The sequence below is a fragment of the Fonsecaea pedrosoi genome, assembly GCF_000835455.1.
Source record: "Fonsecaea pedrosoi CBS 271.37 unplaced genomic scaffold supercont1.6, whole genome shotgun sequence".
Lineage (NCBI taxonomy): Eukaryota > Fungi > Ascomycota > Eurotiomycetes > Chaetothyriales > Herpotrichiellaceae > Fonsecaea > Fonsecaea pedrosoi.
The window spans coordinates 667154-683937 of NW_013550610.1; the positions used below are offsets into that span (position 1 = coordinate 667154).

General features: G+C 52.3%; 5 protein-coding genes across 5 annotated transcripts; 3 read left to right on the plus strand and 2 right to left on the minus strand.

Annotated features, from left to right (window-relative positions):
- Nucleotides 1-943: 943 nt before the first annotated feature.
- Nucleotides 944-2680, plus strand: Z517_09184 (uncharacterized protein; the record flags this gene model as incomplete). Its single annotated transcript, XM_013425094.1, has 1 exon — nt 944-2680. The coding sequence occupies one exon, from the start codon at nt 944-946 to the stop codon at nt 2678-2680; it is 1737 nt and encodes a 578-aa protein (XP_013280548.1).
- Nucleotides 2681-4188: 1508 nt separating this feature from the next.
- Z517_09185 (uncharacterized protein) lies at nt 4189-5225 on the minus strand (the record flags this gene model as incomplete). Its single annotated transcript, XM_013425095.1, has 3 exons — nt 4189-4217; nt 4284-5030; nt 5102-5225. The coding sequence occupies 3 exons, from the start codon at nt 5223-5225 to the stop codon at nt 4189-4191; spliced, it is 900 nt and encodes a 299-aa protein (XP_013280549.1).
- Nucleotides 5226-6094: 869 nt separating this feature from the next.
- On the plus strand, nt 6095-8522 carry Z517_09186 (uncharacterized protein; the record flags this gene model as incomplete). Its single annotated transcript, XM_013425096.1, has 2 exons — nt 6095-6260; nt 6292-8522. 2 exons carry the CDS (start codon nt 6095-6097, stop codon nt 8520-8522), a joined length of 2397 nt encoding a protein of 798 aa, XP_013280550.1.
- Nucleotides 8523-9056: 534 nt separating this feature from the next.
- Z517_09187 (uncharacterized protein) lies at nt 9057-10478 on the plus strand (the record flags this gene model as incomplete). Its single annotated transcript, XM_013425097.1, has 1 exon — nt 9057-10478. One exon carries the CDS (start codon nt 9057-9059, stop codon nt 10476-10478), a length of 1422 nt encoding a protein of 473 aa, XP_013280551.1.
- Nucleotides 10479-12006: 1528 nt separating this feature from the next.
- On the minus strand, nt 12007-13261 carry Z517_09188 (uncharacterized protein; the record flags this gene model as incomplete). The annotated part of the gene is made up of 2 exons (XM_013425098.1): nt 12007-12865; nt 12933-13261. 2 exons carry the CDS (start codon nt 13259-13261, stop codon nt 12007-12009), a joined length of 1188 nt encoding a protein of 395 aa, XP_013280552.1.
- Between the last annotated feature and the right edge of the window lie 3523 nt (nt 13262-16784).

Below are 16784 nucleotides of genomic sequence, written 5' to 3' on the forward strand. Positions count from 1 at the left end.
CGGCGGTTACTGTCTTAACAACATGCGGCACACTCGGGTCACCCACTTAAGCCCTCTACTAGGAACGACGCTCCAGACCTCTTCTGCCTCTTGTGCTACGCTCTGTTCTGGCACCGCCTCCCCCAAACCCTCACCGCCTATTCTGACCGCCAATCTCAGCGCCTACTCCGCCTCTTTCCCCTCTAAGAGAATCTCCCTCCAAACTGAACCCTCCCCCTCCTCGTCTCACTTGTTCCTAAAATTATTGCCATGTGTTTCTTAGCTCAGGTCTCACTTTCGGCGAGTCTCTCTGCAAATCCCTTTCGCTCGCTTCTGGGGGTCTAACTGAAGTTGATTTCCTTCACCCTGTAAGTTCTGGGGGTCAACTCTACGCTAGGAAGACCTGCCAGAAGCAAGTCTCGTATAAGGGCCTGGCTCTCCATCAGGTGACGCTTTCGACAGTGACAGCTGCACCAACTGCTGCCCCAAAACTTTATGCAAGCATCGAGTTGACCATGCATACAAGGGTCATGGGTCTTCAAACCCACAGGAAGTTGGAAGTTGGAAGTTGGAAGTGTGGAGGTTGCGAGGCAGAAGTTCGGGGGTAAAGCCATTGCCCACCTGGTCGTTTTGTCTCCCTCAACGGCCAGGCTGATCGTAGCCGCGAACCGGATATAAACCTACTTATCCGCCATGTCTCCTCCTCTCACCCTACTTCTGCTTCAACTTCCTCTTCTCTTTCCAGATCTCTTTCGCACTCTCTGGTTCTTTGCTTGACCCGCGGCCCAAATTTCAGTCACGACAACAGGACCTCGTCGTCGAGTCAATCAGGCAGTCCATCGTCGTTGATTTCCTGTCCAGCTGCAACCTGCCCAGCCTCACCATCGACTCGGAGGACAAATCTTATCTCCGCCTACGACACCATTCCAAGTCCTGGGTAACAATACCACCCAAGGCTGACAGGATGAGGTGCCAGACTCTGGCCATCCCAGATTCCAGCTCACCGGATAGTGAAGAGTCTGGTCAAGAGCCCGTGCTGAAGCGTCGACGTATACGAAGACGGGCCAACGAGCCTGCGGCTCTAAGACAACCCCGGAGTTCCTTGAAGGTGCATTCCAAGACCTCCTCGACCACACCTACGACACCCTCTAGGAGACGTAACCCCCTACTCCATCTTCTCCAGGCGGCCGGGGATGATGATGACACCATAGTCATTTCATCGAGAGAGACCACCCCAGGGCCACGGGCGGTGACACCAAGGACCCTCATCGTGTTAAACTTTGAAAAGCCCAACCCGTGCCTCATGGGACTGTGTGACAATTTGCTACGCCAAATCGTTGATCTGGTGTCGTACGACAGCCCTAGGACCGTCCACGCACTCCGGATGTGTTGTCGACGAACGGCCGAGGTGGCTGAGCCGGCGTTTTGTCGAACCCTCATTACCACCTCGGGTGTACCGTCGATAGGGATAGAGAGACTCCTGCAGGCCCGACCAGAACGATGTGCGTACGTCAAGACTGTGGCCGCATACCCCAAATACGCGTCGCCTGCTAAGAGCCTGAAAAAGACGGCCAGGCTTCTTCCTCAGCTCCCCCATCTCGAGGTCTTGCATATCGCTGAGACGTTGTCGATCGGGGATAGAATCAGGCCGAGAGATCCCATGGATGAGAACAACGACGAATTCTTCTCCGTGCTGAGCAATGCGATCACCGACAGCACCTTCGTGAGGCTCAAAGTGTGCACTATCATCTCGGCGGTGGAGCGGCCCGTGTCGATCAAGCGGATCCTCCAAAGCCCGTGTCTCAGCTCCTTGACGGTGTCGTATCCTTACGTCGACCCTCAGGACCGCGACCTTCCACGTCGCAACTCGACGCCTTTGAAGCATCTGACTCTGTTCGTCTCTCCGTTCGCCAACCTGGAAGTCCTCGCATGTATATTGGGCATGCCCACGGCGCTGGAGACTCTGGCCATTGACGACAGTTGCCACAGGTTGCCAGACAGTAGCTTCCGCGGCATTCTGGGCGCGACACTGCCCACCCTGGGCTCCCTGCAACCCGGCCTGAAGACGCTCAAGGTGTATTGTGTCTCGTCGTATCTCTACACCGTGTCTCGACATACGGGAGACCTTGATTTCCGCTCGCTCCAGCAATTGCAGGAACTGAGCTTCTCGAACCACGGGGTCTGCCCGGTCAACTGCTTCATCAACCTCCCTCCTAGGTTGCAGACTCTTCGGTTCAACGGCCCGATCTCTCAAGAGGTCTTTGTTAAGAAACTCTTCGACCTCTCAACGCAGGACCAGCGCTTCTCGTGTCCCCCAAACATCAAGATCGACCTTGATTACCAGCACTATATCGAGCACAATCCCTGGACGTCGTTCGTCATTCACGAGGAGGACGGCGATGCCAGACACATCGTCCGCCAGACCCGTGCACTGAGAAAGTTGACGGACCGATTCACGGACTGCAAACGGGTCGTCGTCACCGAGAGGTGGTCAATTTGGTCACGACGCATGGAGTTTCGCAAAAATGGATGGTTCTGCCTCCAGGACGGGGACCAGACGCTGAACGACAAGGTCGAGGCGCAGGCCCACCAGGCTCCGTGTGCCTACCTCTACCGGCCGACGGTGTTTGGGCGCAACGACCTGACCATCTTCAAGCAGAATTACCTTCGACCGAGACCATGTCAGTGTTGCAATTTTTAGGCCCGTGCGCGTCGCTGTTGGTCAAAGCCAGTCGAGTCGAGGTAGTAGATATGGTAGACATGAAGAGAAGAATAAATGCTTTGCGGTTTCATCCATCCCGTTCCATTTCTATCCCCTTGATCCCACGAATAACTGATTGATTGATTGATCGACTAACTGCCATTCCTACCGTATTTGCGGTATTGTAGAGTGTAGGCTGGAGATTCTGCCGGAACTTTGCTAAACATTTGTTGATTTGGTGTTGATTTCATACTTGTCATTTTACATTTTTGCTATTTTTGTTATCTTGAGCGTGTTTGAATTGGCTTTACACTTGATTTTGTCCTTTGTAAATTTACACTTGTCGATTATTGGGGGTACGGAGGCACTGAGGCTAAGGGGGGGTCCTACAGAGCGTCTGGGCATATCTTTTAAGGGCAAAGAATGGTACCTACAGAGGCGCCTAGGCGCTGTTTGCACTCTTTCTACGAGGTACTCTTTGGCCCTCGAGCCCTTTGCCCGTTTTGCTCATTTTACTTCTTTCGCTGCGTTCTCCCGCTTTTCCGGTTTACCCCCTTTGCTCTCTTTGCTTTGTCCCTTTGCCCTTTGCGCCCTTGGCCCCTTATTCTTCCAATGGCAGTCTGTCTGGCTGTCGATGAACCACGCCGCACCACGCTACACACGCTACACCATGCTATACCACATCACGCCGCAACACACAAGATTGGTTACTAGAATGTGCTATGCTGTACTGTACTGTGCTCCTGCTCGACTGCTGTATTCTGCTCAGCCGATCCCCGCAGCCATGTTTACTTCCTTCCTTGGTTTTCTACTTATTGACTAGGTCTGACTGCTGAGCTGTGAGCACCGAGTCAATTTTCAAGATAGATGGCATCGTCTCGCGCCGTGCTACGCCAGCGCATGATTTCAGGCTGGCAGGAAGGGCAGGGAGGCGAGAAGGCGGATAGACTTGACTCCGGTGTCATGATTCACATATGGCAGCGTGTGTGTGCGGATATGCGACGCGACAAGGGCCGGTCACTCCCTATGGAATGATCTCGCCGTCGACTGCGTAACCTCCTGGGGTCACCCTTTATGCTACAACTGCATCAAGTCATGCGAATCGCGCGATGTTTGTAGGGATAAAGACTAGGGGCACTTGATTCGAGCTGATCAAAAATCCAGATTCAAGAACACTAACGATATCCGACATCATACATACTATACCCCCTTACGTTTTTCCTTCTCTTCGCTTCCGAGACCCCCGAGGTGTATTCCTCCAAATGATACAAAAACCATGAAAGCTAACACGAAAATGCACAGGGAGCAGTGGCAGAGACAACTTGTCGTCCGCGTCCTGCATGTATGCATAAACTCTTCCCTTCTCATTCCCTGCTTTTGTTTCTGAAAGGCCACACCGGGCCTGGCATGGCACGACATGATATCGTTGCAATGTACCGCAGGCACTGCAGAGGGACAGGGCTGAGACCGACACTGAGAGAGTGGAGACGGGGAACCGAAGGGGTTTTTCATTCGAAAGTGTCTATATGAGCTTCCTCTTCGTCAGTTTGTGAGAAAATCCAACAGAGAGGACGAGGACAAGGAGGGGTTGAGGAAAACATACCAATGCTGATGACTTCGGCGGTGTGACCCTCTCCCAAGCCAGGCAAGGACTCGGCGGACGGCTTGTTCGCACCACAAAGGAATGGACCACCTGGTTTCAGGCCCTGGCGAGGCGGGTTCGTCTCCGAAATATCCGAGGAAGGAGGGGGTTCACAGGCCTCGCGCGGGCTCGTCAATGTTGGCAAACGTGCCATTTCACTCGCCACTGGACGACGCAGTGGCTGCTGCAGAAGGAGATGTTCGGGACCCTCCCCCAGAAGCTGCGGTGCAAACGTTGCAGGGAGTGTCAAGGGATGATACAGCTCAGGCGCTGCTGGATGCTCCGTCGCCATAGATGCCGCCATGGGCCTGGGCGCGGGAGGCGGCGCGAGCGGGTCTGCCCTGTCCCCATGGACCTGGCGCTCAACGTTCCTGGTTCTGTCCTCGAGGGAGCTCATGCGGCCGTGCGCCAAGTTTTGCACGCCCCTGATATACTGGTCTGTGTCGGCGAGTGCCTCGGACAGGGCGTCGATTTTCCTGCCGTCGGTGTCGACACGCGCACTCAAGGTGTTCACGAGCTGAGTCATGGCGTCCAGGTGGCGGGCCGTGTCTTCGTGACGGAGCGACGACCTCTCGAGACGCGTGGCGAGGCTGTCCATGCGGCGGGCGACGCCGTCGCTGCGCCGCATTGACAGGTGCAGCTGCTCGCAGATTTCCCGCGTATTGTCGTCGGGCTGGGCCTGGACCTTGTTTGTCTGCTGACTGAGGGCTGGTTTCATCGAAGATTAGTTGGAGTCCGCTTCTTTCTCCGGAGGTAGTCAGTCAGGTCAAGTGACTTACCCGAAACAACTTGGTCCAACAAATCCAACCTGGCAAGTGGTTGCACTTGGCCGCTGAGGTAGGAAATGGTAGCGGCGGCGGTGGAGGAGGAGCTGGGACCCTCATGTCCACTTGAAGAGGCCATGGCTGATGAGGAACAAAATTTGCAATGTGGGAATATGTGTGGGAATATTTGTGAGACGAGAGAATGCGATAGAAATGGGCGAGGAGTAGAGAAGAGTTGTTGTGCAGAAGGATGCGAGGTGGTTTGGGTAGATAGAGAGACTTATATAGTCCTGGACGAGGGGGTGAGGGCACTTTTGTCGACGCAACAACGATCATACATCCAATGAGGACATTTCCAATACGACCGGAAGCTGCAAGATTCAAAGCAGCTTGAAACAAAGGGCTGGTTGAAATCGACCAATTGCAACCATCCATCCCCAGCTTTGCTACCCGACCCTGCCCCCTGTGATACCCTCGTTGGCTTGGCTCTTCTTTTGTGGTTAAATGGCTTGCATCGGGGTGGTGGGAGGATCAACGAATCCCAGAACCAAAAGCCGCTCTCATTCGCGAGCTAGACAGTTGCCTGGAATGGGGCCGGCGGTAGCAACGTGTTGTTAGCTCACTGGGTGACAGTGGCGGAGACGGAGGCACTGTGAGACAGTACAGCAAGGGAATTCCGCGGACGCAATCAGGGCGACGCTACTTGAACAGTTCTCAATAATCCGTCTTGATGCGATTCATCTTGTCGAATCGTGCGCAGATTGCCCGGGTTTTAGGTTGCCTTGCAATTGTTCAATAATGCATGGGCACGGGAGGACTTTGAATTCCCCAGCATTCCGACAAGGAAAGTCACTTGTGTTGATGACTGAGCGGCGGAGAAAGATTTCTCCGGATCACGGGGTGAGTTGAAAAGTTTCGGCTATCGGAGGAATGTTCTTCCAGGTCAGTCTTTCATCTTCTTGCGACTGTTTTCCCCCTCGATGCCACCTCTACACCATCGCGGATGCGATGGACGATCAAGAGCAGGCAAAGATTATCAAGGACAATCCTATTGGGAAGGATGTCTTCCATCGCGTTCGCGTTACGTTTGAACTCAGCTGCAATGACAAGGAGATTCCGTGCACCTTGGACGCGCTGGGCCAACTTGACAAAGGAGGCATGATGATCCAGCTTCGTTTTCCTGTGCTCCTCTGACTTACACGTAGTAATCCGAATACTTGCGGAAACCCTTCTTGTCTCTCTACGACTACTGCCGCTCGCAAGCCAACTCCGTTCCAAGACAGGTTGTGGGAGCCTCGATTCCGACCTGCGCAGACTGATTGGAACGATCGCCGATAACTATTTCGACCTCGACCGCATCGAGCCTCTCCTACAGGCAGTCCTTGCCGACGACCCTGATGATGCGCTCATCTGGGACCGAGTCTACGAGGCCGTCACCGAAATCACCCCGCCCAAGACGTCGCGATGCCCTCCTATCCAAACCCCATTCCGTCAGACAACGGGCAGCTTGATGAATACCTCCGAGCTCCGCGACAATGTGGACGGAGTGCTCAAGAAAGAACTCGGCGCTCTTTACGTCGGGCTTCCTCGATTTCACGAGGCTTTTTTTGGACGCGTGGCAGACCTCGAGGAGGTATCCGCAGCTGTCTTCAAGAAGTGCAAGGAAGGCAACGAACCACTCTTCAAGGATGGGTGGATCGAATGGCCGAGAGATGCAAAAGAAGAAGACGTCTTGCGCTGGTTGAGAAGAGTGCACGAGAAACTGGTGGACTTTGCAGAAATATATAAGACGCTCCCGAGGCACCCACGATGGCTACTGGCACAACCCAATAAGGTCGTACAGGGTTCAGTTGCAGATCGCAAGTTGGATGTCGCCTTCCTAGCTTGCCCCAAGACCGAAGAAGGCTTCAGACATACCTGGTGGGATATCCTCATACCAGGCGAGCTGAAGAGCAATCCATCGGCCGACGCGCCGGGAAAGGCATGGCTTGATCTTGGGACGTACGCCAGAGAAGTGCTCGCTGCTCAAGACAACCGTCGTTTCGTCTTGGGCTTTACCCTCTGCGGGTCACTCATGAGGGTATGGGAGTTTGACCGGCTCGGGGGGATCGCATCCGAACAATTCGACATCAACAAGGATGGGGAGCGTTTTGTGTCCACGATCATCGGATTTACCTTCATGAGTGAGGAGGAGCTTGGCCTTGATCCCACAATTATGACGGGGGCAGATGGCAAACGATTTATCGAGATCCAGCGGAATGATTCGACAGAGCGTGTCATGATTGACCGATTGATGCTACGCACACGTTACATAGTTGGCAGGGCCACGACTTGCTGGAAAGCCTATCGAGAAGGACAGCCAGAGACACCCCTCGTCATCAAAGACTCATGGCAACATGTCGAACGTGACGAGGAGGGCGAACTGTTACGCGAAGCAATCGGTCAAGATGTTGCCAACGTGGCCCGATACTATCACCACGAGACTGTCCAAGTGGGCAACAAAGATGACGACATTTGGGGCAATGTGCGCGGCGGGCTCGACGTCGCCACACCTACGAACTACCCGTTGAGGCCGGAACCTTCCATGCCGCCACCGAGTATCACCGCGGCTAGGGGTTCGTCGAGAGGTCGCAGCAAAAGCACGGGCGGCCGCGCAACCGGCAAGAAGCGATCCTCTAGTCAAATCCTCGCCCTCCTGCCCTCCAGCAAGCGGGCTTGTTCAATATCCCCAACGAACGCTCGCGACGAAACAATACCCAATCGTGTACATCGTCGTGTCGTCCTTCGTGACTATGGGAAGTCCATATACAAGGCGAGCTCCCGATCGGCTCTCCTTGCTGCATTGGAGGGTTGCATTGGGGGCCACGAATCCTTGTATAAGGCTGGGTTTCTCCACCGAGACATCTCGATCAACAATCTCATGATCAACGAGGACGAGGACAACCCCTCCCAGCGTTCGTTCTTGATTGATCTTGACCTCGCCATCCAGGTGCCACGAGAAGCCGCCTCTGGAGCAAAACACAAGACCGGCACGAGGGCGTTCATGGCGATAGGGGCGCTTCTAGGCGAGCAGCATTCTTTCATGCATGACCTCGAGTCATTCTTCTGGGTGCTCTTCTGGTTATGCATCCACTATACAGGGCCGGGTCAATCTATCTGCTCACCTGTTTATGACATCTGGAATTACACAGGTGATGAAAGTCTGGCTACTTTGAAAGCCGGTACGATATCTAGTGAGACAATGTTTCTGAAGACCGCGAGCACGCACTTCACACGGTATTACCAGCCATTAATCCCGTGGGTCAATAGACTACGGAGGAAGGTGTTTCCAAACGACAAGAGGTGGAAGAAACCGGACCTGAGGCTCTATTCTGCGATGAAGGACGTGCTTCGCGAGGCCCAGAAGGACCCAAAAGTGCTAGCGGATGACGGATAGGTAGTATTGTCATAGGGCTATGTATGCCATGGCAGTATTTCTACATTCACATCGCTCCTCCCATACCATATCATCGACAGAGCGACAGCCTGGCGATACTGAACATTCAGAGGGTCGCCATAGCCAAAGTCGGTGGCCTTGACTCAATCGGTGGTCATCGAAGGTCAAAGGAGAAGCTCACAACAAAAGGTCATTTGTGAGATTAAAGGGAATGTGCACAATGGCCATTCCCCGAGTCTCGGGGAAAATAAAAAACAGGCAATCAGGAGTGAAACGGAAATAGTTTCTTTCTGGTCGACAAAGAGCGGAGCTTGCTTTGGCCAGTGAATCAGGGCATTGCTCACGCACACAAACGCGCTGCCTGTGTACATTGCCTGCAAACTTCATTCATGACTCACAGCCTTGTGTCTCAACTGCCCTGGCAAAGCCTTTGCCCACGACCTCCTTAAATATCGAATCATTTCCTCCGGAATCCATCTTCTTCTCATCACAACTTCTTATCCATCGCTTGCACCCGCAATCTACCCAAACAGAATGGAGTCTCGCATCGAAAGACCGCTGAACCTACTCAAGCTCCCCACGGAGATCCTCTCGGATATTATTGACTTACTGGACAGCGACATTTTCCCAGCAAATCGACAACACGTCAGAAAGGTTCGGCAGACATGCAAAGCATTACACAGATTGTCCGAGCCTGCGTTTTTCCGGTCTCTCAGTTATGCCGACCAAGATCAAGCTGATAAATTAGCTCGCGTGTTGATGGAACATCCGCACCGATATGACCTAGTCAATCGTCTCATTGTCTTTCCTGCCCGTCGGCCGAACAGTCCGGACCTCGGCAACATGGTCTGTGATCTTCCCAAATTCGGCAAGCTTAAGGTCTTGCACATTGTGGGATCTGGCTCCAAAGACTGGTCACTCTTCTCCGCCCTCAATCCGACGCTCGCATCGAGTGCCTTTCCCGAGTTGCGCGAATGCACGTTGGTCGGCATGTGTGACCATCAAGTTTGCATCAACCCTTTGCTCAAATTACCCAAGCTCACGACGCTGAAAATTTCTCTACCCTTCTTTCATGACGATGATGACTCGCTCCCGATACCTCATTCCACGCCGTTGAAACATCTGGTCCTCTTAGTGGCGCGGAGTTTGACCCCAAATGCTCTCGCGTCCATCCTGCGATTGCCTAGAGCACTCGAGACCCTGGAGTACGAGTACCTCCATGGTTTTAGAATGGACATTTTTTCTTCGTGGGCCATGATAAACGGCATGCAGACCGACGCGCTCAATCACCTAGCGGTAATACTGGCTCGTCATCAACCGCGCCTCGAGCTGTTGAAATTATATCTCCATCGCCGTTACTACTATGAAGCTGGTATCGATACTGGAGTCCTTGACTTGACGGCACTGACTGCATTGAAAGAACTCTGCCTCTCACGGGAGGTAGTGTCCTCCTCCGACTTTTTTCCCAAGCTACCGGAGGCCCTCAAAGTTCTCCGCATTGAGGCCGCATATAACAACCTGGCGACAGTAGCACTGGGTGTTTGCCGAAGATCGAAACTCGAGACTATCTCATTGCCGCCTCTTGTCGTGTTTCAGAATTTCTTGGCACAGACAGAGCGTGGACTCCGCTACGCTCGAATATGCTTGGAGATGCCACTTGGACGGAGAGACGACATGGTGGTCAAACAGCACTGGAGGGCGGCTACTAAATTCTTCATCAAATATCTGCAAGTCAAGGAGGTCTTGTTTGTGGATAGAGACGAGAGGTTCGAACGACGCATACAAGTGGCCAAGACTGAACGCAAAGCGCGGATGCTATTAAATGTCACTCCGTATGAGCACTGGCCAGTCGCAAGGCTCAACCGCCCCTCCGGACCCAGATATCCCGTGGACTATTTTAGGACATCCGAGTATCATACTCTCGTTCAGAAAGGATTGGCCTCTGCCTGGGAGTGAAGTTTTTCTTGATGCTTTTGGTGGTGAAAGAGGAGGGGGGGGGAAGGAATATTGCTCGCACAAGGACACAGAATGCACGACGGAGGAATTTCTGCTGGCTGAGGGGAGACGAAAACAAGCAGTCAGGGTGGGTGTGGTGTGGTACACACGGTCCATGACTTTCAAGTGTTTTGACCTGTGGACCTGTGGACCTGTTCAGTGAATTGTATTGTATTGCGTTTGTAGAGTAGATGCTCCTGTGATGTGGGATATTCTTTCTGGTAAACCAACAAACCCCCCAACGAAAATCGAAAAGGAAGAAAAACAAAAAAAAAAAAAGGTTGAAAATAAATAAAAATACCCTTGAAGGGCCATCAATCTTTGTTCCCTCCCATCTTTTTTTTTTTTTCTTTTTCTTCTTCTTCTAGCGAGTACGCTTTCCATTTCCCTTTGTTTTGTCCCGCACAGCACTGTCGTCTGGCCCCTAAATGAATCCTCGTTGTCGACCACGACCGGAGTCACGGAGCCCGGTCCCTCGGCACTTGGCCACTTACGTTGTGGGATCTGTTCACACGAACACAACCTCAATCCTTTTGAGATTGAGTCCTCCATCCTACAACCTCATCGACTCCAATGCCTCGTGAGGCTGTTTACGTCTGTGATCGACCAGGGCTGGCTCCCGGAGAGAGAGCCTTCCCCTCTCGTCAACATGGAATCGGCTGGTTCCAATCAAATGGCAAACCGGTTAGATAACACTTATGTATGGCCAACTACTGACCGGGACTGCTCAGACAGGATTACACGATCGAAACCAAGATGAATGAGGCAAGCATGATGCGGCTAAAATACACGGCGTGGGAAGAAAGAGCGCGGAACATTTCTGGAAAGATTTGCCCATCATGGTTCACGACGACGACGACGGTTTGGTCGGTGCGAGATTCGAGCCCGCACCATCAGGGGCTGACTGGGCGAATCGGCTACTAGGGTGTTTGCCCACAAGGGCACACGATCTCTGGGGGGGAAGGGCGAAGTAGAGAGAGGATCTCGTCACTTGAACTTTACTGCGGGACATGAATACGCGGAGGCGATATGCTCCATTTTTTTTTTCTCTACACCTCTACCACCGGCGGTGAGCAAAGTAGTCTGTCAATCAGGCCTTTTTCTATGAACGACTTCACCCTATGGGTGGTAGTGCAATGCAGCAAGTGCCTCTCTCTGTCTCCTCTCGTTATCTTCCCGCTCTCTCAACTCCCTCCTGCGGCTCGACGTTGCTCTGATGTGACCTCGAGTTGGAAGAACATGCCAGATACAAGAGTAGGAGAGAGACAGAGAGTCTGTGAAAAGCTGCAAGGACTTTGGTGAGCTCTGCCGGCCAGGCTATTCCTGACCCTGACCCAGACCTCGTGCTATTGTTGTTGTGAAAACAGGTGAGGCGTGGTGATCAGATCTCCTGTCGCCTTGAAAAAGCTGCCTCCAGGACTGTGATGCGCGTACCAAGGCATAAGATCCATCAGCACCTGTGTTTTTCCGTGTCTTTTTTGTCCAGGAATCAATGTTGCGATCGACGATGTGCGCGCTCCGCGCGTTCCTTGGTAGCTTTTTCTCTCTTCTTGGCTGCTTCGTCTTCCTGCTTCACCAGTTCCGCGGCATTGTTTCGACGTTTGGTCACATTCGCGACATACCTCCTCATCCGAATCAATGCCTCGTCTATGATGGCGTGTTTCCACCAATGTTGCCAGATCTTGTAAAGATCCGCGGGCGCAATTGTAATAGCCTCGATACCGGGTGCGGTCGTGGCAGGTATTTCGAAGAATGGAAGTCGGGTTTCGCGGTCACCGGCGTCAATGGTTGCGGAAAAGATCTGCGTCGGCTCTCCTCCGTGGTCCAGATTTCGTTCCCAGACTTCCCAGACGAGCGTGCTCTTCCCGACCCACTTGACACCCTTGTACCAGAGTGGCCCCAGGTCTGAATCTAATTGGAAATCCGCTTTGTCAATGGCCCGGAGTTCACGGATGTCGAGGTCCACGGGGCTTGTGTACTCGGGGTCCGTGACAAGATCGACCAAGATCAACCTGGAGACGTGGGACGTTCCTTTCAAGTACAGGTCTCGCAAATTGAGTAGACTTTGACGAGATTGGGAAACACCAACTTCGACAACAGTGTGTAAGTCGGTCCCACCAACGTCCTCGATCCATGCGATACCCAAGTCTGGCTGTTGATGTGATCCTCCCCATTCTCCTTCGAAATCAATATCCTCGCCACGTATTATGCAGAGTTTGTGCCGGACCGCCGAATCTAATTTCTCTTTGGCGACATCACCGAGCCATTCGATGATTCGACCGTGTCTTCGGCCAGGCATCGGTGAAAGAGTGAGGACTGACTTGTGGGAGTTGTATGAGACTCTGAATCTAAGCATGCGGGGTGATATTAGTATCTTGTTTGATAGAGATCACATAAGAAGAAGGGTGTGCATACCCTCTACTGAGAGACTCAAATTCAGAATCCTCGAGCAGCTGGTCAAAGGACGACTCAGGTACGATGAACTCGCGGGGTCTGTCTGGAAACTCAAGGTTGTGGCCGTCGAGACAATACTGTAAAAATTTTCGAGCATCGTCTGTTTGATCCAGGCCCACAGCTTGCTGGAGAGGTGTGGTCGTCTCTTGCGACGGTGTGATTGTGTGCTCAGAATCCAAGGTCTTCTGGACACGGAGAGGGAGATCGACTTGTGAATCAGAGGCCGCGCGTGAGGGTGGGGGATCAATAGAGGGGGGAGATTGCCCGACTGAATCATTCACGAAGGCCATTTTTGCCAAATGAGGTCTTTGTCGAGCCGCGAGCTGATAATATCGGCGCGACAACGAACGTCGACGCAGCAACAAGGTACTGCGCGGCGCGGGAGCGTGAGGTGCAAATGAACTGCTTGTTATTTCGCCTTCTGGCCACGCGGTACTTTTGTTGCACCAACGTGAGATTAAGAAGCGATGCAGCTGATATTGGTGACAGACAAGTTGTTTGTGAGACCGAGACGGAAATAATCAAGGACGCGCCATAGACGCTGACGTCATGACACCGGCCGGACTACGGACTATGTTATTTCCGACTGACACGAAGGAAGGTTAGCCGACAACAATCATCTTGTCCACGTCTGACTTCAGGCATTGTCTGACTGTTTTAGTCTGTACATACAGCAAGAACTTCTTTATTACATACGTCATACTGTTGGCGTCTGAAAAGATGGCCCTGACTTCTAAGGATACTCCCATACGACCTTCACACAACTCTGCAACTCACACCGTTCGCGGTTGTTGAACACCCTGGCCTCCAACGCCCTGTGCCACCCGATGAACACACCACTATTCAGCAAGCATACTGAGACTGAGCCAAGCATGAAGAGGCGGGAGTTAACCTGAGCAATAGCGGTGACGGTGCGAGGTTACGTGGGCCAAAATTGAGGCCTGCGTCGAGATTCTAGCGAGGAATCATTCATCGCTGCTTTGCAATTCGCATCTTGGGTGGACCACATCTGCTCGGACTTCTTTGCATTGCCCCAAGCCGCCACATGACCTGGAGCGAAACGAACATGGCAATAACAATACTCACTCCGGGAGCTTGTGGTCCATGTACGACAGAGTTGGCTTTTTGACATGGATCAGCCATCTGTATGTCTACTAAGACTTCTGCAGAGCAAGTTGAACTGCGTTATTGCCCGGAAGGTCGATATGATGATATGATGACACGAGACACTCCCTCTTTGTCAGCTCGAGCTCGGGGTTGAACTTGACACAACTACACGATCTTGTTTCAGTGCATTTACGTCCCACGTTGCAGACTCGTTAGCTCTCCCCACCAACAGAATTAAACGACCTCCTAGGGGATTGTATGTGCGCATTGTATTACAAAGTCTTGGAGAGTATAGCCAGATCCTCCGGGACTAAATCCCAAGCTCAGTGCCTCTCAGCAATGATAATACTGACGGCATATTACGGAGTAGTAATTCACGTACAGCCTCGCGTATGTCACAACTTCACATATACACACACAAAAAAAACTAGATATAAAAAAACAAAAAAACTCCACTTGGGAGAAAACTGTAGCCCGTAGTACAATGGACACAGTTTTTTTTTTTGGTTTCCTGGACTTAAGAAGTCCTTCTCTCCTCTCGCAGTGTTTCCCTCCTGCTCGTCCTCCTCCTCTTTCTTCCTCCGTGAGCGCTCAACCCCATAATTTACCCTCCCCCTTCTCTCGCTTAGAGCCTTTTTGTAGTTGTTGTTAACAATGCAGATTGCAACTATCAATTCCTGATGGGCAGTGCCAAGATCTGGAAGTATGTAAACCAAGGTGGTTGAGATTTCAAAACCCTGACTCGGTGTTACAGATTGATGCAGGCCAGATCCGACAATTGTTGCAGGGAATTCCGCGGTTATAAATGATAACACTTGAAAAAAGAAATAAAGTGGGGTTCTCAGTGATGTGTGATGGAGGGTGAGGCAGTGGGAGGGCGGCCTCCGGAGGGGGTGGTGGTGACTCCTGGGTGGCGAGTGAAGTTCACACACTGATTCTCTCAAGTTCCGATATTAAATTGACAATCGAGCGCAGCACGGCATGGATGTGTTTACATTGAGCATATCGCTCACTAGGCCAGGTCACTCTGAGGGAAACCCTCGATGACGACGACGACGACGACGACGACTACCAACGGCTCACACCTAATCCTTTCCTTCCATCCTATCTCTGCCCTACAGGACCAAGGAGCTATCGCTACAGCGTCGTTCGTGTTTGCTACCTACCAGGCACGTGGACAGCATGGCACAGTATTTCTCGCACACCGAACACAATGACAAAGCACGGCTGTCCCATTCCCATTCCCCCGAAATTTTGAAAGGCGGTTGCGCAGTTTTGCGAGAAGCTCAGGGAGCCGCACCTGACTGAGTGCGCTCCAAGAGGGAACAAGAATTTCCAGTCTTTCCATGAAGCTCTTTGCGAGGCAAAAACAAACAAGCAGAGCATTTCGCAGGCAAAAGTCCAGAGGAATCCGCAGGCAAACAAACAAACAAGGACCTGGATTCCCGAACCGCTGCTGCTGCTCGTCTACCTCGATAAGTGTCTCGAACAAAAGACCCTCAATCTACACAAATCAAAAGATTGTACAAGACCGAGAGATTGAGTCGCCCAGAAAGACATCAAGCAGCCTGCCAAAAGACAGCCTTTTCGCGAAACGGAGCCTCAACCCGATATAATATCCACCACACTAGGTGCTCAGTATGTCTATGCAGTAGAGGAATATGTTGGGCCGGGACATCAATGTCTGCTAGGAGTGCGTTGAGTGAAGACGAGCGGCGCCGCCATCGACGGTACCGTGATTCACCCTGACCATGGAGGAGCCGGTGAGCGGGACCGATGGTCGTCCGACGCGACGTGGAGTTGAGAGAATACCAAGGCCAACTAGAACAATTCCGCCGGCTCCAACGACAATGGCAGCATCAAGGCGGCTTCACCACATGACAATGGCACAACATGACAGAATGACAGTAGTGCAACACGCAAGGGACTGTTGCCGACATACGTGGCTCATGTCGAGTCCCACATCCGCCTTGACCGAGATCTGAATACCCCTCCAATGCCGAAAGTGCAGAGTGTAGAGACTGCGTGGCGCATCTACGCAGTTTCCCCGAAAATTGCACAACCTAAAAACGATTGCGCACGAAATTATGAGGTACTTTCGAACCGTGCTTTTGAAACTCGATATTCCAGGCCAGGGAGACAGTCTGTCACCGTCATCATCACCTGGGTCCGTTGTGCACAGACTCTAGACGCCAGCGCAGGTGGTAGCGGGATATCCGAGATATTCTCAAACACTCCGCCATGCTCAGGGTCCCTCTGGCTTGGTTGTAGTGCCACATCAGAGCCTGAGAGCAGGTAAACGTCCGAACAAGCCTATACCCTTTCTAGTAGTGCGCTTATTAAGATAGTACTAGGCTATAAACAGCAAGTATTTGGAAGCATTGCCAGCCACGTGCCACGCTACTCCGAATTAGGAATCCCTCCTTTGCTTGATTCCAAATACCTTGTTGTACGGAACCGTTTCAACTTACTTCTCAAACCCCTCGCCCCAACACACAAAGGGGACAAAGCACCACAACGCCAACACAGCCTCAGCAACAAGATTAGTCCGGCGCGCCTTTGTCAAGTTGTCCCCAGGTAAACCTTGCATGGACGATAGGTTTAATGGGGTTGGCTAGCGATATTTCCCAAATCAACTGAACGCCCAATATCAGCACAAAACAGAGTGTTGGGACAGACAAAAAGGACAAGGTGAACAAGACAATC